The following is a 26,877-nucleotide window of genomic DNA, read 5'->3' as shown; positions in this document are numbered from 1 at the left end:
AAGAGGAAACTGTGTTATTCCGCTGCGGAAAAGTTCTTGTAGTCAGTCAGCCTGGTCCATTAGAGGGTCAAGAGAGTGGAATACAATCCCAAACCACATCAGACAGTTAAACACATATGCGTCTTTTACTAGGCAGCTAAAACACTGGATGGTCAACACATATACATGTCAGCACTAAAATTATTTATAATGCATATATTCTGTTAGTTTGCAATGTCTAAGTTTTGTTTTGCTTGTGTTGTCTTCCTTTTTGTTCCTTTTTATTTTAAAAAGCCTTTTGTAACATTGAGGGCAGAGGACTACAGATGAAAAATAGCCTTTTGGCTAATTCTGGCATTTTTAACCCATGTAAAATCATGTGTTTTATTAATTTGCACTGTCCCCCTTCATAAATAAACTGAATTGAATTGAACATCTCACATTTACCAACAAAACGTGCAGCGAAAGACTGTACATAACAATTCAGATCAGTGTGCCAACCTGTACACATTTTGACAAAAAAAAAGCTGCTGCTGTTTCAATCCTGTCTGCTCTCTGTAGCGGTCGGGGCTGCTGCTCAGTTCTCCCCGTTCTCCCCCAGTTATTCTTACACACACACACACACACACACACACACAGTTATTCACACACACAGTTATTAACACACCCCCCCACACACACACAGACACACACATACAGTAGGAGAAACGGGAGATGAGACGGTAATTAGACGATGACTTGAGTTGACAACAGCTATGCTCTTTATTGTAAGTGCAATAAAAAGTTAAAGTCCAATAAGTACTCTGTCAAACCGTAAGTGAATGTGTGTCCCAGGCCAGGATGGGGAATTAACATTTTACAATGTAAACATCAACCAGCCACTGACTGATATATTCAAATGTAATCTATTCAATAGTAAATTATTATTTTATGTCTTAAATCCACCAGCTATTTTCATGTTATACGAGCATTTGCAGCATCATGGGCCTTTTTTGGATAAGGTTACTCGGAAGATAAGGTTACTGGGTTGAGGCCCAGAGTAGTTTTTTCTCCCTGAAACAAGTTTACTTTCATTTTTAAAGAATTAGCAACTTTTTTTGTGCAAATTTCACTGTCTCCCGCAATTTCATTGCAACAAAAATACAGAAGACATTGTAATTCTATTCTATGAACACCCTGCTACGCCCGCATCGCCACGTCCTGAACTGCTACAACTATTATTTCTAGTCATAGTTCCACTATCTTTATTGTTACTATAACTGCCACTGTTCATCATTCCAACCGCTATAATTATTATGAATCATATTTCTCTAAATCTGTGTATCTGTATCAGTGTCTGTGTCCAAACCGGCAGCGGCAGATGGCTGCCCACCGAGAGCCTGGATCTGCCTGAGGTTTGAGGTCTGCCATCTGAATTAATAATTAAACACTAAATATTACATTTAAATAATAATATATCATTAATAAATAACCAGCTTTTCAAAATAACAGTTGCAATGTGCAATTTTAACAAACACTATACAAACTATACAACACTGAAGTGCAAAAGAAACATTGTCAAAATGTGCAAAGGTGATCACAGTCACTACTTTAGGCAGAGCTGACAACTAGGCTATCCTCCTTGGTTTAAAAAAACAAAAAAAACAATTCAAGGGTCCTTTGGTAATTGCACTCTTTTACAAGTGGACCATTTATGCTTCTAAGTTTAGATTATTTTATGTAACTTTTGTGTAACATTTACAATTTTGATAGAATCTAAGATTGAGAGATGATGATGGACTTGCCCTATTCATCGCAGAGAAATCCCTCTCACATTTCACACTTGAGACATGTACTGTGAGGGCGATTGCTGATAGGAGGGACTGGTTTGGGTAAAGCAGATGTAGCTCATCACACCCAGATGCCATTGCAGTCATTATGTCTAGCTGGGACTTGTCCTGATGGATGAGAACATTGGTCAATGACAGATATGCGTGAACTTACATAAACAACTTCACATGTTATGTCAATGACTCACTTATAAGATTCCAGTTGTTGTAAGCACTTTAAAGCTCGGCCATTCTTGGAGAAGTGTCTTCTCATTGATGGGTGGGAACTGCTTGGCCAGCATCTGTAGGTCTGTGATGGCACGACTCTCATCACATTGTGGTCCTGGTGGTCCCAGAGCACTAAAGGCACCAAGAATTTCAGGCTGCTACTGGAACCTCACCACCTAGTGTCCTTAACGCAATTCATTCAAATCCATATTTCTATAAGGAATTTGGTGTAGCCTACAATGTTTTCACTTACTGTGACTTTCAGGTCCGCTACTTGGAGAACACTGGCAGCTGCTTTTAGAGCACTCGTGCGGTTTGTGCCATTCCGAAAATAAAAAGGTGCAGGTCTTGAAGGTGCTTTCTGAAAGTTTTCACATATGGCACTCCCTCTGATCCATCTTTAAAACGCTCTTGAATAAAGATAGGAATAAAACTCCATACTTCTTTAGCCAGGTTGTTTTTGTGGGAGGGGGAAGATGACTCCGTACCACTTTGTCTCTTAGAGTCGGTGCACATCTAATTGAGAACTTAGGTGGTTCTGTGAAAACTGGTTGGAGAGATGCATCGCTCTAAAGGATGTTCCAATTGCATTTAATGATGTGTCTTATTTGTGATGCTCGTTTGCTGTATTGCTTCACAAAGTATGTTTTTGTAGACCGGTGTGGTTTCCTTTTGGTTTGGAGTAGTCTCGCTTTGCCAGACCATCCATACACTGCGAAGCGGAGGAAGTTCTGGCTACTCCACACAGCATTCCCTGAATGGGAGAAAAACATGCTCTGCTTTAGTGGCATTTCTTTAAACCAATCACAATCGTCATGGGTGGTACTAAGCGCCGGACGGAGCCGCTGCAAAATAGATATAGGCTAGGTTTGGAGTAACTGTTTTCTATTCAAGGACTTCGCTCTTTGAAGTGATTTAGCAAGTGGTTGCCATATCTACAGCCTTGTCATCAAACTCCTCCTCGTTGTCACATATACTGTACGTCTTATTTGTTGAAACTGCCTAAATGGATTGTTGTTAATTAAGAGTCTCTGGATGGAAACTATCGCCCCTTAAGATTCTATTTCGGTCAGTGGCTTTTCGATAGATGGTCGTATGTAGATCTCCACCCTCTGTTTTTGTAATTTCTACATCTAGTTGATAAGTTGATATCCTTTTTGATGTATTCCAAAGATAGTTTCAAGCTCTTATTGGTGGTTCAGATATTTGTGGAAAAAAGTACTTTATTTTTGTCACATTGCATAAAGAATATCAGGTCATCTACGTACCGTCCAAAACACTTTATTTTGTCCAAGTGGGGGTTGAGTGAGCTCCAAATGAATTTCTCTTCCCACATTCCTAGAAACAGGTTGGCATAGAAGGGGGTGCATAGGTCACAGCCATCGCTGTGCCCCCTACCTGTCTATACAGCTGTTCCAGAAAAAGAAATATGTTATTTTCTAATGTCCATCTCGTGAGTTCAATGATTAAATCTGTTGGGGGTACTGGCTCATCGCTCATGCGTAGGAAATGTTGCATAGCTTCTAAGCCTTCCTCATGATCGTTTGTGTATTATGACTCCACGTCATGGGCGATTTTAGACCCTTTATAGGGGGGCTCAAGCCGCTCAATCTGCGGAACGGCTCCGTGCTCGGCCGTCCGTCAATACCCACCAGGTCCGGATTTGTTGCGGAACGGCTGCGGCCATGACTGAGAGCTGAAGTCACGAGGACCCACGAGATCTCGCAAATTCACGTAGAATAGAACCACAAAACCAACAACAGTTTGTTTCCATCCAGAGGAGTAGAGGGGAAACTGTGTTTTCAAGGTGTAGTGCAGGGAAATATGATCCGCCGCGAGCATGGTGTATTTTATTTTGAAAATTAACCGGATATTTTATTTTGTTTCTGTGCTCGACTTCCTGTCCCGCACAATCTGCCCTGTGCTGAATTACTGCGGAGCTCTCCGGCGTCCGACAAAAATAGAAGCTCTGCGTATCTGCTCCGGAGGAGCTGGGACGGAGTAGGGACGCAGCCGTTCCGCAGTCAGTGGAAATACACACATTGACCCACAAAAACCTATTGACTCCGCAGCCGTTCCGCAGCCGTTCCGCAACCGGTGGAAATTAGGAGTAACACTTTTGCAAGGCACTGTATCCGTGTCACGTTCTCATTAGGGGCTGAGCCCCCCTAAAGGTTTGATCCTAGCATCGCCCCTGCTCCAGGTCCATTGTAAGGTGTATTCAAAACCATTAATGATGGCTGCATTCCACTTAGGAGAGGCCCTGGTATTGGGCATGCTGACTCACTGAAATAGCTCACTGGGACACTTGATGGAATTGAGCCATTGTTAAGGTTATCAATCTCAGCTGTGCTTTTCCTACTATGACAAGTCAAAATGTCTGCTGTGAAAAATGTCCATCCAGTGTTCCGTTTTCCTCTAGTTGACATTGCAGGTTTTCTAAAGGATTTGAGTCGATAGGAGAATAATAATGTGTGTCATTTAGTTGTGTGTGTGTGTGTGTGTGCGTGTGCTTCCTTGATGTACTGAGTTCTTCTCCAAATAGCCATGCCCCCTCCTTTGTCAGCACCCTTTATGACCACATCATCATTGTTGGTACTGTAAAAAAAATCAATCTCATCTCCAGATCTAGTTGTATTGGTGGAATGAGACTGGACAAACTTTTGTTTCTGTGTGGGGTGAGGGGGGGGGGGGGTCAGGTGGATTTGTGAGTCCATGGATACACTTTTCACTGTCTTCCATGTAGTCGTTTTGGTCCCTTGGAGTCCAAGTCCATTGTTGACCGGATTTGATTTATTTCTGATTGGAGGTCAGCTTTCTGTTGTTTAGCTTCTTCAATTAATTACTAAATCAAATCAAATGGGCCTTTGTTCAGGATAGCTTCTCACTTCCCTTTTAAATTCGGCCTTGTCATAGCCAAATGATGGTCAATGTTTAAAATGCATAGTCCATTTGGGGCTTATATCCTCCCTCCACTAGTCTGATAATGTGATTATGTGTAAATCCAACTTTTTCTCCTTTTCTTGAAGTTTCTTCAGACTGAAATACAAGTTGCGCACATCACTTGTTTGGCCACTGGCTTCTCCATTTAACAGGGAGTCTCGTTCATGTGTAAAGAAAAATCTATTCTTTTTTTTATTTGTTTAACCAGGAAATCTTCCCATTGAGATTCAGAATCTCTTTTACAAGGGAGTCCTGGCCAAGGCAGCAGCATCAACGTTTCAACATACAATAACAAACAGCAAACAACAGACAAATTACATTAAACACTAAGAAAATCTGAATTCTGTAACAGGACATGTGCATCCAGTGGACAGGAAGTTGAAGATTCACCTCGAGTGGAGCTGCTTCCAAAGGACTCACCCAAACACAGTCCTGCTGAACAAACAAAGACAAAGGCTCTCTCTTTTATTCAACTACAGATGCTCTTTGGATAGTCTCTCTCTTTCCCCCCTCGCCTCTCCTCTTTTTTCTATTGACATGTCACTTCCTGTCTCCTTTTACCAATAGGCTTGCACGTGGGTGGAGAGCCACCTTTTCACTCAAGTCATTAGTACAGCACAGTACAGGTGTGTAAGTCACTGCAGACAATGACCCTGATGAAGACATGTGAGTCAAAACGCGTTGGACATTTTAAAATACAGTGCCATGTAAGATACAGGCATTTTAAAAAGACCTCGTAGCGCCTCGTATTATTTTAGAAGGAGACATGCTTTTTCACTAATTTTGGAACTGAGATCAGCTTTCACTCATGCAATGAGCCCTTCACATGAGATATCAACACAGTGCACCCGGAAAAACCCAAGAGAACCTGTAGTTGAATACAAGAGAGACCCAGCAGCGCTTCCACTCCTTTGTCTGCAGGCAAGACTGTTCTCGCTTCATAAGAAGGGGGGGTCGAAGGAATACCGTTTGCTGACATACATACATCAGCACGTGATTGTGAAATCCCTCTAAGTTCGAGGTTGACCAGTGAAACCACACGTTGTTCAGAATAAGCTGAACATGCTCATGTGCCACTTTGCGAAATAGAAAATGTGGATACTCTGTCCGTTTAGGCCACAAACATTTAGGAACCTGCCTGAAATGAAGGCATTTTGGCACGTCTTTCGCCCAGCGCTGATCCAGCACAATCTCTGTGAGAGCCTAGTGCTCGTGAACCAGGGGTAATCCAGTTCTCCGGCTGGACCTCTTCTTCAGTCAGTGGCTTGTGTGCGCATTTCCCAAATGACCATTCACGATTGGCGGTGACATGGAAAGGGACGACAATTTGTATCAGAGTCAGTGTTCTTTACCTCTTAGCAATGACTGACTGACTGCAGACATTATACATGCACTAAACAGGCTAAACAACAAGAAAATACATAGAGGCCTAATCGGTTTCATAATCTATGAACATTTAGATATGATCTTCAGACTATTTGACTACTTGTCACTACTAATGCAGTGAGAGGGAGAGAGGACCGCAACATAATATATTATACAAAAGTAGAATGCAATAAAATGCTTCAAAACCTACCATGAACTGATCATAGTCCGGGGCGTCTTTGCAGCTGTACCAGAAGGGGGCAACATTGTACTTCAGCAATGGCAAGAGCTTTGATTGACTGTTTATCATTCCTGCCTGTGTGTGTGTGTGTGTGTGTGTGTGTGTGTGTGTGTGTGTGTGTGTATATATATATATATAGCTTCCGTTTAGTTTGACAAGACTTCGAAGTCAACAAGAAGTGACGTCACCCAACATCGCTTAGAGCACCTTTTTAAAATTGACGCTGTTCCTCTTTTGTGTATGCTGACATTATCAGGCGGTAGACCATCACATTGTGTTCCTGACGGGGTCACTCCAGGTGCAGCGGGTTATGGGGAGTTGGCGGAAAATGGCCAGTTACATCAAGTTAGCAGTATACACTATGGATGCACTCTGTCCAACAATATCGTCATCACAAAGGACTAGCATGTGTTGCAGGGGGAATGATGACACATCTGGGGCTGGGGCTGGATCTTTATCATTTGGAATGGCGTGCATGACTTCATCAGTGTCAATAACAGGGAGGGACTCAATGTCAATTTTGCCCCCTGGAAAGTACCTCCTGTTCTGTGCAAAAAATGCAAAATTCCCATTTACATGTTGTTGAACATGTAAATGGAACCCAATGGTGTTTGGTTGTTAAGGGGCTGTTTTAGCCAAGCGTACAACATGCTGATTGTGAGTAAGTGCTTATAATAATTAGTATTCATCAACCGAGCTGTCACGATCCTCTTGATCGCTAAACTCTGCGGGATCTCATTGTAATAATTGACAACCCAAGGAAATACACTTGCACACTGTTTTTGAGGTCATCGACTGTATCCTCAAAGTCCTCCACATCCTCACTCCATGTGTACTCCACAGACTCCACGCTATGTTTCTATACAAAGGAGAGTGACTGTCACAACAGTAAAACATTTAAAAAAGAAATTGCCAATTATAAAACTTGTTTTTTTTTTCCACGCTCGTGGTGGCTTTGCTTATTTGCCCTTCGTCACTTGTTTAATGTTAGTCTTTAGTTGTTTCTTCTTTGGACTAGGGCTGCACGATATGAGGAAAATATTTAATTGTGATTATTTTTGACTGATATAGCAATCGCGATATGATTCACGATATTGGAGGGAATGATCGTTTTTGGATGACTTTTCTCATTTTCATTGAAAAATATAAAAGAAATTAGATGGATACAATTTGTAGGCCGAAATATGTCTGCAGCACTACAATAAGAGGTAAGTAAAACATCGCTATTTGCAGAGTAGCATGCTGTAGTTGTGTTAAACAGCGCGGTGGACGAGAGCAGCAGCCATTAGGTACCTTGTGTCGGGTTTGTTCTGCGGAATGGATGAGCGGACCGGATGTTTGTGACGCTAGTTTGATTTTACAATCAACATACTGTACAGAGTTTTCGTTTTTTATTTGCAGCTTTAATGATCCCAAACTTTCTGTCGTTTTACCTTGCCTGTCTCTTTTCTTACCCCCTCACTATTTTCGCTCAATCCCTTCATTTTCAGACCGTTGTGCGTACATTGATTAAACGAAGATTTTTAGAAGGATTTTTAGTAATCAAATTATTCGAGGAATCGTTTCAGCCCCGTTACGGAAGTAAACATGGAGGCCACTGTGTACTATCATTCAACATACTTTTGTGTGAATAAACTAGGGCTGCCCCCTGCAAGTGACACGTTCAATATTAATAAACTGTGAATAAAACAAGCAAACGCAAAAAGTTTGGGAAAAAAAGAAAAAAATACCTCCACTAATTATATCCATGCATTTCCGTTACTTTCTTACTTACTTACTTCTATCTTCTCCAGAGCGTTATCCCAGTTTTTTTTTTTTTTATCATCACCCACTCCTCACCCAGAAACACACCCAAATACTTTACCACTCCTTTCTTCCAGGTTAGACCTCCTGGTAGAACTAGAGTGCTCTGCAACTTATCTCCCACCACCACAGCTTCACTTTTTGCCCAGTTGACCTTAGCAGAAGAAATATGATTGAAAATACCTACATTCTCCACCAAAATGTAGATATCACTTTGTTTGTTCAAAACAACCATGACATCATCTGCATATGCTGAAATTTTAACTGCTGAAACACACCCAGGAAAACACACACCTAAAAGTTCCTCTCTGAGTTTATTGAGCAGAGGCTCAATAGCGAGGGAATAAAGCATCCCCGACAGAGAGCATCCCTGCCGTACCCCTCTCTGCACATTAAAAGGTGCAGCCAAACCACCATTAACCTTTAATATACTCGCAATGTCACGGTACAGTACCTGAATCTTAGCTATGAAACCTGGGCTGAAGCCAAAAGCATTGAGCGTCTGCCACAAATACTGGTGTTCAACCCGGTCAAAAGCCTTTTCCTGGTCAATGAAAATAGGGCCAGTATCCATACCCACTGAGCTAGATACGTCCAAAACATGCCGAACTACAGTGATATTACTCATTAACCAGCAGATCTTCACCAATCACGGGCCAGAAGGTTTTGTAGAAGTCCACAGGCAGCCCATCAATGCCTGGTGCCTTACCGTTCCCAAGGCTCATCAGAGCAACATACAATTCATTTAAGGACAGTTGATCGTCCAGCACAGTATTGTTGTCAGCACCCACCTGAGGAAGCCCAGCATTGAAAGATGCAGCTGACTCTGCATCTTCCACATACTCCTCTTTGAATAGTGCTTTGGAAAATGAGGTGCCTCCTCCCCATGAGATATCTCCTGATCTCAGGGGTTCCCGTGATTGTAGCTCCAGACCAAAGAAAAACCAAACTCTGTTATTCCACTACTTCAATCTCTAGGTCTTGAAGAGACCTGATAACGTCCTTGGTGACATTGCGAGTATATTGCTGACAAAAAAGTTTCACCTGAACCTTGCCAATATCCCTCCACTGCTGCAACGATGGGAAACTGGACTTATTACACCTGTGTATACACCACACACACTCAAACGCCTCTTTTAAAAGAGTTATTATTTAAAAGTCCAGTATTAAAGTGCCAATATGCGCTGTGCAATTTTTACATGTTGAATATAAACGGAGCACTGGACAAGACAATGGTCAGAAAAACCAACAGGAGTAATTACACACTTTTTAAAAACACCAAAATGGTGCTTAAAACAATAAAAATGATCAAGACTGGCCAAAGACAACATGTTTTCTCTGGAATGGCTCCAGAGGCCTGTACTACGAAGCAAGATTTGGCGTTAAGGAGGTAACTTCAGGTTCAACCCAGGGTTTTGTGCTGAACACCTAACCTGGTCGGGAGCAGGTTATGTTGGAGATTAGCGATCAACCGGTGTAAAAGCACCGCCTACTGACCAATCGGTTGATAACGGCATCATCGTTCTTAGAAGATCCGGTGGAGCTCGGTGCGCAGAGAGAGAGAGAGGTGCGCTCATAAAAGTTAAAACATTTAGAGACCGACAACCCCGTTAACATTCCCTGATTGGTATTTATGAAAGATATAGATTTTCAGCGGAGGGTATTACGTATAGGTAATATAGGTATTTGTCGGCCGTGTGTTGCCAATGCGCACATCGGTTTGATTTATGTTTTTTATTTGCTCTAACGATTGCTTACCACTGCCACGGTTGCAACTGAAATAATAGGCTAAAGCAACGACAGTTTATGGAAAGCACAGGTGTAATTATGGTCAGATCTTGTGCCTGACTGATGGGGAAGTGATATTGATGAGCGTTGTGATTTGCGCATTTACAGCGCCTGCAATTTTTGCCAGCGTTCCTTCCTGTTTTAGGAAGCAGCGGCTGTATTGCGTTTTGCCTGTAAAATCGTGTCCGTGTTCTTCATATTTAATGAGTTGAGCTCTGACTTTAGTTACAATTCTCTTGAGGTCAGTGAACTCACCGTTATCTTTTCTCAGCCATGCCACAGAACTGACGAACCCTCTCAGATCAGGGAAAAAGTGCTCGGTCTTTACCGCCCTGAGCCCTTTAATGTCCTGCAGGAACTTGTTAATCTTTTTCCAGAGAATAAAGAGTTAACTCCTTTACTTGGGATGATGTCCACTCACATTCGTACTCCACATCTTCATCATCAGACAGATCCTCTAGCAGCTTTTTAGCTTTTGCGTCACTCTGCTCTTTGTTAGAACTATTTTTTTTCTTGTATCCAACTCCTCATTTTTCTCCTTTTCCTACGTGTCTACCTCTGTTACCTGTGCAGTTTCTGCAGACTGCTGCGCATCTGCCGAGTCTGATTCAGCCGCAGCTGGCGCAACATTTGAGTCCAAGCTCCTATACGATATAGTGTCTGGCTTTTAATAAAAGACACTGAGAAGAGTAGGGCCTTTTTTTCTGCCAACCTGATTCCACACATCAGTCGCGATGTTCCTCATCAGCTCGTGCTCCAGGAAAGTGAAGAAAAGTTAGTTTGGTATATCCAGCGATCATGTAGCTAACGTTGGAAGCAGTTATTAGAATTACCAGATGATCTTGCATAAATGTATACATAGGTCATACTTAGATCACTTTTTGACAGTTTCATGATCAGCAGATGGATTTAATTGCAGTGTATCTTTTGAATTCAGTGTGAAATCACATGTGCTATCTCCTATCAGTCAGTCTTGTGGACTTGTCTGCTTTGGTTTGACACCAAAAACAAACCACACCAGGGTTTTAAGACAGCTTTCACACCAAACTAAAGATGCGCATCCCTGGGCATAAACAAAGGTAGTCTCAGAAACTTTTTTTTCTCAATAAATGAATTATTTATCTCAATAAACAGCAAGACCTCTTCAAACTTCACAATAAAAGTTAAATTTTTTTTAATCTTGTGTGGTCCTACATGCATGACTGACATGACTCTTCACAGGCACAGAGATCCTAATTCTTTGTCTTTTCCAATTGTTTCCAGGCCCCTGGAGAGGATCAGGAGGAGAGACAACATAATACACCAACAAAGGGACTCTGCTCGAAATGGGGCGATGTGGATTGAGGTGTTCCTGTTCTTTGTGAACTGCGGAAAGGAAGCAACCACGAGGACGAATGAACGAGTAGCCGACGGAGGAGGCGGGGGAGTGGTGGCTTTGGTGTTTAAAGAAACGCTGGTATGGGTGGGGGGGCATTCGGGATGGCTAATGGAAACGAGAGCAGTGAAGGGCCTGCTGGGCCCATGGCAGCAGTAGTAGCTAGCGCAGAAGGAATGGTAGCAGAGAGTCCTTCCTCGGCTGTCTCTACCTATATCAAACTGGTGCTACTGGGGCTGATCATTTGCATCAGCCTAGTGGGCAACCTGGTGGTGTCTCTGCTCGTACTGCGGGACCGGGCCCTGCATAAGGCACCTTACTACTTCCTGCTGGACCTGTGCCTAGCAGACACCATTCGCTCAGCCATCTGCTTCCCCTTCGTGCTGGTGTCTATAAAGAACGGCTCGACCTGGACCTACAGCGTGCTGAGCTGCAAGGTAGTGGCCTTCATGGCAGTCCTCTTCTGCTTCCATGCCGCCTTTATGCTGTTCTGCATCAGTGTAACCCGCTACATGGCCATTGCACACCACCGCTTCTACTCAAAGCGAATGACATTCTGGACATGTGTGGCAGTGGTGTGCATGGTGTGGACACTGTCTGTGGCAATGGCTTTCCCGCCAGTTTTTGACGTGGGCACCTACAAATTTATTCGTGATGAGGACCAGTGCATCTTTGAGCATCGCTACTTCAAGGCTAATGATACGCTAGGCTTCATGCTAATGCTGGCTGTGCTCATTCTAGCCACACATGTTGTCTACATGAAGTTACTTCTCTTTGAGTACAAGCACCGTAAGATGAAGCCTGTCCAGATGGTGCCGGCCATCAGTCAGAACTGGACCTTCCACGGGCCTGGGGCTACTGGCCAAGCGGCAGCCAACTGGATTGCGGGCTTTGGCAGGGGCCCGATGCCGCCAACTCTGCTGGGAATCCGGCAGAACTTGCACAACCAGAACCGGCGCCTATTGGGCATGGAGGAGTTCAAAGCGGAGAAACAGCTTGGCAGGATGTTCTACGTGATCACCCTGCTATTCTTGGTGCTCTGGTCTCCCTACATAGTGGCTTGCTATTGGAGGGTGTTTGTCAAGGCTTGCACAATACCACACAGGTACCTTTCCACCACCGTGTGGATGAGTTTCGCCCAAGCCGGGGTCAACCCTATTGTCTGTTTCTTCCTTAACAAAGACTTGAAGAAAGGGCTCCTTTCCCACCTACCAGCCTGCTGCAGGACTAAACCTCATCTGCCACGAGAGCCTTATTGTGTCATGTAAGCAGAGATGATGATCTAAACATGGAGAAATAACAAGGGACAGGCAACAGCTGTTTTGGGGGGAGTGTTTGCTTGAGCTATTGTGGCGTTTGATTAAATGCAAGCTACTTGTAAGCAGTGGGTGTAAACTAGTGAGTGTAATGGTTAAAACACTGGAATGGTAAGCATGTATTTCCATCTACCAACCCCTTTTCACTTAAAACAACAGCATACATGGAGTCAGACCTTGACTTTTGATAACAAGAGAAAACTTACTTTAATAGCAAAACGTGCAGGTGATAATGCAGTCATTGGGGAAACCAAGCCAGACAAAACAGCCACATACAAATTACATAAGTGCTTCAATGAGAATATATAAATTACCAATTACGAAAACATCTTGGATTGACACAAAAGATATTTGAGTTAATTTTGGTGACAAAAGGATTCCTGAGGACAAAGAAGCAACTTTTCTAGACTAAATCGAAATTTCACTAACATGTCGGATAGGGATGTCAGGAGAACCAATACTTTGGTACCAAGTCAATAACAAAATTCTGAACACCCGACTGTACTTTCTACAGTACCGCATGTACCGAGATGAAATTCTTCCAGACCTGACCCAGGCAGCATATACGCTACAAGTGTTCTTGTCTGCCGTTAAATGCCAAAGAAGAACAATGCCAACCAATACGGAAGAACGGTGAATAGCCCCTCATCTCGGTACACACTCTGATCGCTTGACTGCATGAATGTATTATAAGACCTGGATACATTGTGAAGGCAGGGCCCCAAACATTCCTTTTGGAGTTGCACAGTGATGATGGAGCCAAAACCGCATATAACCACACTGCTTCCGCACTGTGTGGCCCATAGAGCAGGCGTATTAGAGACCCCCGCTGGCCAAGCCGGCTACTTTCTGTTTAGCGCTCCGCTAACTTGAATGGGTATTAAATTATTTAATCATGCTGCTCTTCTAGACTTTCCAAATGTTATCGGACCGAATGGATCAAATTCTGAAAGTGAAACGAGTCATTTCGAAGGGGCTGTGGACCCTCGAAATGTTTTACCCACTGATTTACAGACATCTCTTACTCCATGTAAGACTATGGGGGAAAAGGTGTTTTTGGGCCAATGGGCATCACATTTCACTGTTCTACATCTACGGCGATGGCTTTCACCAGTTCACCTGGAACTCCCACACTGCGAGTAAGTCTGTTTCTCTCTGCCGTTGTTTTTCACATAGACGATAGCAGACATTAGCTAACGTTAGCGCTTGTTCCAGCAGACCTCTGCCAGACACAATGTCAGTTAAGTTTACTTTAACTGGCCTGGTTCAGTTGGAAAATACAATGGCAGAGAGAAACTTTACTTTAGATATCAATGTTTGGGAGTTTCAGGTGAACTAATGGAAGACATTACCATTATGCTAGCTGTCGGGTGATGCCAGGCTTTAGAGCAGGCTGTTGGTCTAGAAGACCCCCCTCGCCTTAACCACTGCAAAACAGAAAAACTGAACAAAGTGTTATCCTTGTTATCCGTATCCTAAAATACACATTATAAAAGGAGTGTGTGTTTAAGTACATGTTTTTTTTTTTTGTTTTTTTTTACCGTGGTATCAAATTGGGTGTTGAGAATCAAGGCATTTTACTGGTGGTATTGGTAATGAATGACATCCCTAATGTTGGATTAGTTAGAAAAGGTCCCCAGGCAGAGTTAAACCAGGGACGTTGCTGTTGATATCTTAACCCATAAGCCACCTATTTCATTAGTTAAAATGTTGGTACTTGACGAAATTGTTTAAATAAATCAAATTCCAGGGGTCCATGACACAACACTCTATCCAAAGACAGTCTCTTTTTGTTCAGCATTTTACCCACATAGAGACACTTAAAAAGAAGGACGATCTTAAAGGCACGGTTGGTAAGGTTGTGAAGCTACGTCGGCCCTCGGGGCTCCGACCCTCACACAGCTGTGCACGAGCATCCCTGCTTCAGAGCAGAGCGGAGAAAGGACCGCGCCTCACTCATCAAAACTCATCACTGGCAGCAGCACCTTCTTCAGAGTTTTCTGCAGAAGACTTGCAGTAACTCCAGCTGCGACGTTGCGCTTTGAGCTCAGGCTCGTTGTACATGAGAGGGCTAGAGTACGAGCAGCGGGGCAAGGAGGCATTTCATTGGTTCTTTCCAAGCAGACCGCGAGGCAGTGATTGGTGGCCGTTTTTTACAGGATTCGCTCCTTCAGAGCCCATAAGTTATTTATTGTTTGTTCGGGGTGTAAAGACCATTTCAAACAATAAACTCTATAAAAAATGTTACCAACCCTGCCTTTAAGTTGTTTTAGTCTGTTTATTCGGACTATATATTTAGTCAGAATAAAGTCTGTCCAATTTTGAAGTCAGGAATCACTTAAAATGTCAACACATTACGAAACAAAGGCAGCCTCAAAGACTCTGATTTTAGTTTGTAATGAAATGGTGTTCCTATGAATGCTCTTCTCTAAATCGAGAACATAATGTCACTGTTTCTTGTGTCTGAAGCAAACACATAAGTGACAGGAACACCAGCTGTGGCCATGATGATGTATTTTTTTTTGGGCCTCATCTTTGTTAACAATTCATCCATGTCTTTTATTATCTGTTACTCGTTGATGTTAACTAAAACAAATTAAGGTGACTGCAGAAATTCTACCACGTGTACACGTGTTCTTTTAACTCTGTTCGTGACTTGAAGACTAATGAAAAGAACTCTGAGCTGAGTGGAGAGGCTTCTCCCCAGCAGCAGCTTGTTACAGTGCGTGTTCTCAGTCTGAACACAGTGGCCAGTTGCATATAATGCTTCTCTTAGAAGACCATAAGAAAGATCTACGATAGCTATGGTCAAACACTGAAGATATGTTCAATCACTTCCCATTGGCTACCTAGTGCACTGTATTTACCTGATGCCATTTTGAGATAATTGTGAATGTTTGGAATAGAATGTCTAAGCCTAAGCAATTTATTTTATTTTTTTTTTAAACTAGGGCTGTCAATCGATTAAAATATTTAAATTGCGATTTATCGCACGATTGATCGCAAATTAATCACACGTTTTATCTGTTCTAAATGTACTTCAATTCAGTTTTATTTATAGTGTCAAATCACAACAGGAGTTATCTCAGGACACTTTACAGATTAGATTAGAGAGTAGGTCTAGACCACACTCTTTAATTTACAGAGACCCAACAACTTCCCACGAGCAAGCATTTGGTGCGACAGTGGCGAGGAAAAACTTCCTTTTAGGCAGAAACCTCCTATGAAAACGTTTTTCATGCTCTGATCAACATGGGAGCGGACAAATATGCTTGCTTTATGCAAATCTTTATTATTATTATTATTATTATTGCAACAATCCAAAACAATGACCAATACTGTCTAGAATATTCTCCAGAATAAGCTCAAAGGTACTGTATGCTCATAAAATCTGCAGAATATGGCAAACTCCAGTCCATCAAGCAGCAACAGATGGCCACACTGACCTGAATGGAACATTACTCTGTAATACTAACACAATGTAGGGTCCCACTTTACACTTGGAAAGGTTAACTAAACATCCCATATTTCGTTCGTTCATACATCAGCCGTGTGCTCGGCTAGACGGGCACAGAACACACGCAAGTTAATGGCACGTCAAAAAAAAGTTAATGGCAGAAGGAAAGGAAGCGTGAACTCGTTATTACCGCGTTCATTTTGTTTTTTGTGTTTTTTTACAACAAAATCCCTTCAAAGTGCACTGTCGCCACGTGACCTTTTCTCCTCTCCGATATCGTTATGCTCTCCGTCTGTTTCTGTCAGAACAGCTTGTGTTTCTGAAGCATGAAATTCACTTGTGAATGTATGTAAATGCCTATTTGTTGGGAAATTTGAATTATTTGTTATTGACTTTGTCTTTATGTGCAAACAGCAAAGCTAGTATTTGTTGTTTGTCTTGTCTAGGAAGGAATGCTACAGTTTTCCTTCTACTGCTATTCACTATTCAGTACCAAATATCAGACTGTCCATGCTACGTCCAGTCATTAAAACCAGTGAAGTACAGCTGCAGTGTAATTGTTACCACATTGATCTTGATTGGTCTTATTTGTGCTTGTAATTCACAAAGGAATGTTGGCAAAGCAGTTTATCGTCCTCAGAGGAGGGTTACATAAAGCTGGATGGTGACACAGCGGAAACACTACCAACCCTATTCCTGTAAATCTTAGTGACAAAGATGATACTCAGCACAGAGTAACTATGACGTGTTAAATGAGGGAGTGACAAAGCCTGGGTGGTTTCTAAATGTCCATATGAGCTGTAATCCCAACTGTTATTGAAACTACCCTTTGGAAATCAGAGAAAAAGCAGCTACACTTGGAGGAGGAGAGACAGACAGACAGACCAGACTGATCTCATGAAGTGGCGTATGTATGACACGCCAATTCGTATGCCATTTTGGCGCGTTATCAAGACGCATAATTGCTTTTTAGCGTGTTTATCACCGCCGTTTGGCCTCCGTTGACTTACGTTACCTTGCGATTGCGTGTCAATTTACGCCCTAGGGAGTAGTATGAGGCCGAAACTCCGCGTTGGGGTGGTGGATGGGCCAAACACCACAGGACTTTCACCCAGGACACCGGGGATCGTGTCCCGCGCATCACGTCTTTTCCTGAACCCAACCGGTTTCGCCGTGATGCTAATTCCTCGAGCCGTCTTTCCTGCTCCGTCTCCGTGTCGCTCTTACACTGCTGCCCACCATTTTGGGATCCCACTGGATCCCAAAATGGTGGGCGGGCTCAGACACCTCCCAAATCGTCACGTGACAGCAAGCTACCATGACGTACTGTATGTCCTCATTCTCAATATGGCGTAGACATACACGCAAATAGCTCAAAAATGCGTACAGATAACGCGCCACTTTGCTTTAGAAAGTGGCGTGTATGTTTACGCGAAGTTATGACATCACGTTGGACAGACTGAGAGAGACAGACAGACAGACAGTTAGTGCCACCAAATACTCCATGATTAAAGAAATACAAACAACCCAGAGTGTTTATGTCAAACGTATGACATAAAACTGATTACTAACTGACTGATAAGCTGACTGATAGCACCTCAGGGATGCTATCAGCTATCATATCAACTTGTGTCATCGCGAAGGTAAATAGTGCAACTACACTGGTCATGTCACAAAATAGAGCCGAGATGGCTGGCTCCCAAATCTTTAACCAGCTCATGAGATTACATAGATATTGTTTGATGGTACAGTAGAGCCAAGGTGAAATTAAGACACCAATCATCATGACTTCACACAGAGTACTGAAGGTATATGAGGATGCAGTAGAAGGCCCATTCACTGCTTTATATTTGCACAAATCGAAAAATCTATTAACTGTGCTTCTTTCTTGTTTCTCTCTGAAAATGAACTGTAACTTGAAGTGAAGTGAAGTTCAGGTGGAAGTAAAGAACAGGGCACGGAGATTGTAATTTGTCAATGAATGTCCGAAAACATGACAGTCCTTAAGATTGAGGGCAGATAGTGTGTTTGGGGGTTTGAGGTGCCCCGTTGTCTCTGCCGTGGCACATCTGACACACCCAACAACAGCATGCCACAGAGAATCGCTAATCTTGTTTTTATTTTCAGAATTATGGCCTTACTCCATAAAAACGTCAAACCAATGCAACAAAGAGTAAACAAATGTGTCTCTTCTGTATGCACTGAAGTCATGCAAAAGGAGCAAACGGAAGACTGTACACTAGTGACATTTGGAAGACTCGTTGCTCGTCCCATCAAAACCTGGAGGAACTGTGGTCATGGACACATGATGGGAAGTGACTTTTCTGTTGCAGACGGGTGATCTGAGTCAACCCTACTCTGGATTCCTGTGGGATCGTTTTCCTCTCGGATATTAACCTGAGGAATGACGGGAAAACCACTGCTCTTTCATCGTCATCTCTGAGACTGAGCCAGAGGAACGTGTCGATTCACAGTTGATGCTGGAGAGGCCTGGCAGTGCTTTTTTTTTTGTTGCCTCAGGCAGAATATCTTTTGTAAATGTACTGTGACCTCTGTACTATTTAGTGTGTATTATATTGACAGCAAACCAACTTTGAAATGCAACAGAAGAGTTCCTGATCATCCTATTTTTACTGTGTGTGTGTGTGTGTGTGTGTGTGTGTGTGTTTCTATCAGCAGGTATGATTTTTGCGTGTGTGCAGATGATGGTTACATGGATGAAACCGGAAGGTGAGAAGGAAAATACTGACCAGATACATATTGCATTTTGAAGATGTCATTCCTGCAAATGCTTCCTCAGTATTCTCTTTTTTTTTATTATTATTATTATTTTTTGGGGCATTTTAGGCCTTTATTTTGACAGGATGGCTGAAGACATGAAAGGGAAGAGAGAGGGGGGAATGACATGCGGCAAAGGGCCGCAGGTCAGAGTCGAACCTGGGCCTGCGTGGAGGAGTAAACCTCTATATATATATATATATATATATATATATATATATATATATATATATATATATATATATATATATATATATATATATGGGCGCCCGCTCTACCAACTGAGCTACCCGGGAGCCCTTCCTCAGTATTCTCACTTTGGCCATTTCCCTGACACAAAGATCTGAATGTGTTTTCAAACCATTGAAGTTTACTCAAAGCCCCTTTTGTCAACCACAAGATTATTATTAATTGGACTGACATTTTATTTAAACATATTTAGGGATAATGTAAAACAAAGCTGGAGGTGAAGCATCCAGACGGGCCAAATGTTATTACATACACTGGCCTCTTTCTCATCGAAGAATTAATACATTTTTTAAAAAGCATCTCAAACTACACATTTTCATGATGAGAAATCCAAGACGTATACATTAACAAAAGCCTTTGACATCAAGCAGCATTGTTTTAAAGGATAACAACAAAGGATTAGGCTTGGGTCTTCTGTTAGTAATACCAACGCTGCTGAGATCTGGGAACACAGGATCAGGCTGCTTGGAAAACGTGCTCTAGAACCATTGGCATTTCTTTAAACCAATCACAATCGTCTTGGATGGTGCTAAGCGCCGGAGAAAAGCCGTGGTGCCGCTGCAAAATAGCCACGGGGAGGGACTTGTTTTGGTGGAACACGTGTACGTTCAAAATTGTTTTAAGGTCGAGACACACCAACCAGACGGCCGACCCTCGGCAGAAAAGGCAGTTGGACTGATCAGTCTCCCCGACTTGGTCAAAAAAGTGCCTCGGAACACACCAAAGCGACGAGACGTAATACGTCTCCATAACAGCAGGCGGCGCTAATCTGTATTGTCGCCCAAAAATGAAAACCGGCAGCCGATTGGACGAACGCGTCACGTGGGTCTTGTTTCTCCGCAAATTCAAAGACAGACTGTCATGGCGGCTTGTTCAGAATACGATCTCATATTGGACTAAAATAGTTCACTGAAACTTTTTTCTGAAAACATTTTAAGCGAGAAATAGGCTGCGCAGTTGCTGAATCTGTCTTCATTTCAGATCGACAAAGGTCAAAGACTCTAGTCACGCTTATTCCGCTCCCCGTTTCCGGGTTAGCACTCTACCAATCAGATGGGTCATTTGAGTCCGACTGCCGGCAGTGCCCGCCCTGCCGATTATACATGTCAAAATCGGCCAAAATGAAGGCCGACGGCCCCTCCGACGGACGACGCCGCGGAACACACCAAACAGACTCGAGTCACTGACCTCGCCAGACTGTCCGACGGCCGATTATCGGCTTTCTGCGTCTGGACCTTTAGTCGTGCAACAGAGAACTCAGATTGGACAGATAGTCTAGCTAGCTGTCTGGATTTACCCTGCAGAGATCTGAGGAGCAGTTAACCATAGTCTTCATAAAAGGAAGCCCAAGGCAACGGATATCCGGCCTAAATGAGTGAAATCCGGCTGATTTTCCAGCGGCAGCGGCGCAATCGCGGAAGTGGAACGTCAAGGATATAGACTAGCTTGGAAGCAACCAGTAAAATCACCACTCAAATTGTCTGTTGTAAACATCCATCCCAGTTTAGAGTCCCATTCCCTGCTTCAACTTGAACTACACGTAGCTAAGTTGGTCTCCTGTCGTTTAGATCAACGTTTAGAACCTGTCTGATCATCCGACTGCTCGGGTTTCCTTCCGTCAGACGTTTGTTTGTAGCCAAGTCGCCGTGCTCCCAGATCTAAGAAGTAACCAATAAAAAGAATGCCTAAAATTCTAAAGAAATAAAACCCAAGTTATAATAAACTGGACTTATCCTTTAATCTTTGCCTTTTTGTTTCAAAGATTGGCTCTCTAACGGCCTGGTCACATCAGAAAGGGCTTGTTCCACTTATCAAGCAGAGCCAAGCTAGCTAGACTAGACGGCACAATGTCAACGTTCTGGTTTACAGAAGTTCCTCAAAGTTGAATAATAGTTCCGTTAAAAAAAAAAAAAAAAAAAAATTATTTAGTGTGAATAGTTTGCTGGTATCCAATGAGCCAGATACCAATTTGACAAGTGAATGTCCCAATGAGTGTTTGGTTGTTGTGGTGTGCTACTGGTCCAGACATCACAGTAACAGGATATCACAGCAGATATATAGACCATATCTTTGGGAAGAACGCCAAATATTGCAATGTCTTAGAGAGGGTGCCAGGCCTGTGAATTGGACAGGGTTTCATTTTAACCTTAAAGTAGAACGTTAATGTGGAAGGTTAAAAGAAAAAACTCAATCTCAGTGCATCCTGAAGTCAAATATCATACATTAAAAAAATAAAAAATAAAATACCAAGAGGTTTGAAGGATGTGAAAGGAATTCTCCTGGAATTCTTCTGACCACTGAATCACGGAGGCAGGTCAGACGCTGCGGTTTCCCTCGGTTCTGTATTGTTAAAAAAAAAAAAAAAAATGGTTGAGCTATGACGCATGTCTCTGGCGATTTATGATTTTTTTTGTTGTCGATTTTGTAATGAAAATAAATTTCATTTGAAATGATCAGAACATTCTTATTCCCTATGGCAGGGTCTTCCCATATTTTCCATACTGCGTACTACTACATCTCATTCAGGGTCATTCACTCACACACACACACACACACACACACACACACACAGTCAGAGGTTCAGGGACTATTTCTTTGGTAGAAAGTTGTTCAATATTTCAACTGCTGTCACTACTTTCATACTAACTGACACTTGAAGTATTTACAGTGCATGCAGGTAAACTGAAATTTCTTTCCCAACACATGACAGTATAACTGCTTTCAGTGCTTACACAATTCAATTGTATTTATAGTGTCAAATCCTAACAGGAATTATCTCAGGACACTTTACAGATAGAGTAGGTCTAGACCACACTCTATAATTTACAGAGACCCAACAATATCCCCCAGGAGCAAGCATTTGGTGGGACAGTGGAGAGGAAAAACTTCCTTTAAAGCGCTCATATTTTTTGGCTTTTTTCCCCCCTTTCCTTTATTGGGTTATATATCTTTTATGTGCACGTTATAGGTTTATAAAGTGAAAAAAAAAATTAAAAATTAAACCATGTAAACCTATTCTGGTACAACCTCTAAATACAATTATGAACCTGAAAATGAGCATAATATGAGCACTTTAAACAGACAGAAACCTCAGACAGAACCAGGCTCTATGAGAGAGATTTTTTCACACAAGTTATTTACATAAAAAATGCATCTTAAAAAACAGACCAATGAATAAATAAATAAATACTCGTAAAGATCAATCATTTACAACAACTTCTGAGGGAGAAAAAAAAGTATGAAAATACTGATTTACAATATTAGTTAAAATCTGGCTTCACCATCCTAGGAAACAGTATTTTTTTCCATCAATGTCTAGTGAGTCACCACCCGTCCTCTTCCTGCTCACATACACAGCCATCTTTGTTTGGCCCAAGATAAAGTTCATCAGCTCACATTTTGATTTTGCAGCTTTTTATATCTACACCAAGAGTGAACATTTGCTTGGAGAGAACCTCCCCTACGTGACCGAATAATCTCCCCAGCAACATGAGCAGGCACACACACATACACAGTAACAGTGGAACACAGTTTCTTTAACCCCTTCCACCTGGACTAATGTCAGACAGAGAAGCATTAACTGCCACGGTCCCGTGTAAGACTCTCCACTGAGAGTCTGCTACCTTCTTTGTTAAAGTGCTCGTATCGTGCTCATTTTCAGGTTCATAATTGTATTTAGACGTTATATCAGAATAGGTTTATGTGGTTTAATTTTCAAAAAAACATTTTTGTTGTACTGCACAGTGTGTTGAGCTCTCTGTTTTAGCTACAGAGTGAGGCATCTCACTTCTGTTCCATCTTTGTTGGGAGTCGCACATGCGCAGTACCCTAAGTAAGGACTACTAGCCAGTCAGAAACAGAGTATGGGGGTGTACAACGCTAGCAGCTAGGCGAGCATTATAACGTGTATTACAAAGTCGTCACGGAAGTGAAGGCTGGACTACAATAGAGCTGTTTGGAGCGGTTTGTGAACAGTGTTTTCGGTTGGAGATGGTAAGTCCCTTTGGGGGGGACTTTGGGCTTTTTCACTTTGTACACCTATAACATGCACAAAAAAAAGATATAGAACACAATAAAGGAACGGGAAAAAGGCAAAAGGCATAATATGAGCACTGGTTTATGCAACCCCCTCCAAGCAGGTCTGACATCGTCTCCCAAACACAGATGACCTCGTCATGGTGTGTCAACCCATCCATGTACAGTAGTTTGCTCTTATTTAGACCCATAACCATAATTTATATACAAGGCATTACCTTTTGCCTCGTTCAGGTTTAAATGTGCCGTTTTTCCACATCCAGAAAAGGACCGACATAGTTACGTAAACTAGGCCTGGATACCTAAACAAGGAAAAGAATCATCAGTTCAATCAAACCATCCCTGTATTCCTCCAACAGACACTCCAACAGTGTGACTTTGGTCCAACAATGTCCTCTACAGAACACTTGTGTAATGGCTGACCCTGCCCAGCAGAGAGTGTCCAAACGTCTCCGTATGCCACCGGCCCCTGCAGCAGCCAGTATCAGGAGTCCTACTTTGCACTGTTCTCTCCTTCAACAACATTTCCCACACTGTGATAACTCCACGGTACAGAACAGCGGCAAATACTGGAACTGGAACTAGCCAGCAGTCTCCACACCAAGTCTTTAGGTCTAAACAAAAAAAGAGGATGTCCACACACAAAAAAAAAAAAAAAAGAGGACACTAGACTCGACTCAAACGCGGTCTCACAAGCTGCTCTTGCTTTAAATGGAGAACTTCTTCCCCGAGTCCTTGGTCTCAACCCAATCCTCACATCGACTGGTCCGTCAACAAGGTGATAAGTCGGAGTGTTTTACATGTCTGCTGTCCGTCCCTCCGCCTGCGGAGGTCATTGTAGCTCCTTCTGTCTCTGAACCTCCTGACCTGTCCTCATCACCTCGGTGCTGTGTTCAGTGAACATCACGTGGCCCATACCTCTGCAACATAGATCTGCTCCCTGGAGCCCATCGCCACTCAAGAACCGTGCTGAGAGAGAGAAGCCATGGAAAAGAATATGCATGACATTACCCCCACCTTCATCATCCCCTTTCAGTGCTGGTTTTTCTTTTATGTCCAAGAAAGACCCGTAGTGCCCCCTGTATAGACTTCCGTGGTATGAACATCACTGTGAAGAATAAGTATCCCGTGCCACTCAGCCACTCTCCAGGGTGCCACCATCTTCTCCCAGCTGGAGTTCAGGAATGCCTAGCATCTGGTCCGGATCAGAGATGGTGAGAAGAAGTGAAAGACAGCCTTCAGTACCCGTCTGGGCGCTCTTTCTCCACCCCATTATCTGCTCACAAATGTTGTTGGCTTCCACAGCACAACAACTTATGAATGAAAGCGTTACCGCTGACTTCAGTGGCCTCCATGTTTACTTCCGTACGGCATCGTGTGACCGCTTTGCTGTTGTTCTTCTAAAGATTTGTTGGAAGGTTCTTTTCCTCTCAAGCTGTGTTCAATGTCTTTGGAAAAGTCAGAAATTCTACTTTCTAGTGATACAAAGCATGTCATAGCAGACCAGAAATGATCCCAGATTTTTCCATCACAACTTGCTCTTATGTTTATGGAGTTTGTAATTGTACAACTTGAATGTATGTAATAAGACCAGTTTTAGCAAGGGAATCTAGCAAAGATACGCCAGCGTCCCCCGCCGCCTACGTTCTGCAACTGCAGCAGACGTCCCTTGGCCCCCGTCCTATGCTCCCAGCAACAGCAGTAGCTCTCTCTAGCCGGGGGGGGGGGGCTCCCTGCCGCCTTCCTCCAGCAACAGCTTGCTCTAGTAGTGCCATCTACTCCCAGCAACTGCAGCCTCTCGCTCTCTTCTCCTGGGGCTCCTGGGACCAGGATGCCGTTTATTGCTTTGTGTATTGCGGGAGGATTTATGTCACACTGGCCAGGTAAACCAGAGAAAATGCCATACAGCTTTGAGAATGATCCACTCACTCACCTCAGCCATGCTTTCTCCAGTCAGGACTCATCAGTGGTTATCAAATACTGGATTTGTGTACAGTTCCTTGAACAGGACCCTTCCCTCCTATTTTCATCAACAGTAGTACTACAATACCTAGAATACTTGAGATCACTATTAAGTCAGGCCTCCTCTCTGTCGAACATCTCAATTACAGTTTGGTTTAACTTCAGTGACATTGAATGCTCTGCCATCTCAGATTCTAAATTTTGCACCTGCATAATTCAAGCAAGCTGTTAAAGGTTTGTTTTTATCTGTGTAAACTACTGACTGATAATTAGTCATTTTAATTGTATTTCTTTGTTGTACTTTTATATATGTCTGCTAATGCCAGTATATGCACATATATACAGCCTACCTATACATGGGGTGTATAATTAGGGGTGTCATAATTTCAAATCATTTGAAATAAGTCCAACTCCAATCATCAAAATCCAATGGCACAGCCCTCAGAGGTGAAGGGAGGAAAAAAATAAATCCATTTCAATTGCGATCTCAAAATGGAAAGTCCAATCGAACAGTGGCTCAGCATACATACGGTAGATACATTACATACAATAAATTTACTTTGGCGCCATACATCTGTGCCACAGAAAATTCCATATTAACGTGGCGAAACACAAAGGAGATTTTGGGGAGAATGTCGAAGACTTCCAAAGCAATGGCAGCATTCTTTTGCAGCCGTTAGGCTGGCTAGTAAAATACGCTTTTGATTGTGCGATACACAATCAACAGCGTCACAATGGGCAATACAGTGGGCGTGCATGGCACTTCACATTCAAGATCTTTGTCAATAAAGGAGCAAACCACTTTCTGAAAGAGAGAAACAAGAGAGTGCATATTGGTGACAGTACGTTTCTGGAGTGAGATGAGCTCGGTGTAAAAAGTCGAGGTGGATCTGCTGAGGATTGGGATTTCTGGAGGTATCAGCAATACATTTTTAAATGTTATGCCAGTCCAATGGCTCATTTTCCGTCAGAGGAAAACAGAGGTTTGCAGGACTATACAGAAAACAGGCACAATTTTGATGCTAATCCCTTTGCTTGACCTTGTGTTTTCAAAAGAGAATGCAGATGGTGCGTTTCCATTGGTTCATTCCATGGTACACTGTATGCTTTAAGCGATGATCTTAGTTGAAGATATACAGTGGGGAGAACAAGTATTTGATACACTGCGGATTTTGCAGGTTTTCCTACTTACAAAGCATGTCGAAATCTGTAATTGTTATCATAGGTACACTTCAACTGAGAGATGGAATCTAAAACAAAAATCCAATTGTATGATTTTTTAAATAATTAATTTGCATTTTATTGCATGACATAAGTATTTGATCACCTACCAACCAGTAAGAATTCCGGCTCTCACAGACCTGTTAGTTTTTCTTTAAGAAGCTCTCCTGTTCTCCACTCATTACCTGTATTAACTGCACCTGTTTGAACTCATTACCTGTATAAAAGACACCTGTCCACACACTCAGACAGACTCCAACCTCTCCATAATGGCCAATGGCGATGTAAGGACATCAGGGATAAAATTGTAGAACTGCACAAGGCTGGGA

The 26,877-nt window shown here is 42.6% G+C and overlaps 1 protein-coding gene across 1 annotated transcript; it reads left to right on the top strand.

Moving 5' to 3' along the window:
* The first annotated feature begins 11,444 nt into the window (after positions 1 to 11,444).
* On the top strand, positions 11,445 to 13,602 carry gpr173 (G protein-coupled receptor 173). The gene is given in 2 exon segments (XM_078255931.1): positions 11,445 to 11,617; positions 11,620 to 13,602. Coding segments are annotated over 2 exon segments (1,308 nt in total). The 5' UTR covers positions 11,445 to 11,488; the 3' UTR covers positions 12,799 to 13,602.
* The last annotated feature ends 13,275 nt before the right edge of the window (positions 13,603 to 26,877 follow it).

The sequence above is a fragment of the Sander vitreus genome, chromosome 7, assembly GCF_031162955.1.
Source record: "Sander vitreus isolate 19-12246 chromosome 7, sanVit1, whole genome shotgun sequence".
Taxonomy (NCBI): domain Eukaryota; kingdom Metazoa; phylum Chordata; class Actinopteri; order Perciformes; family Percidae; genus Sander; species Sander vitreus.
Note: the sequence above shows the minus strand (reverse complement) of the source record. Positions and strands in the feature narration are given on the sequence as shown.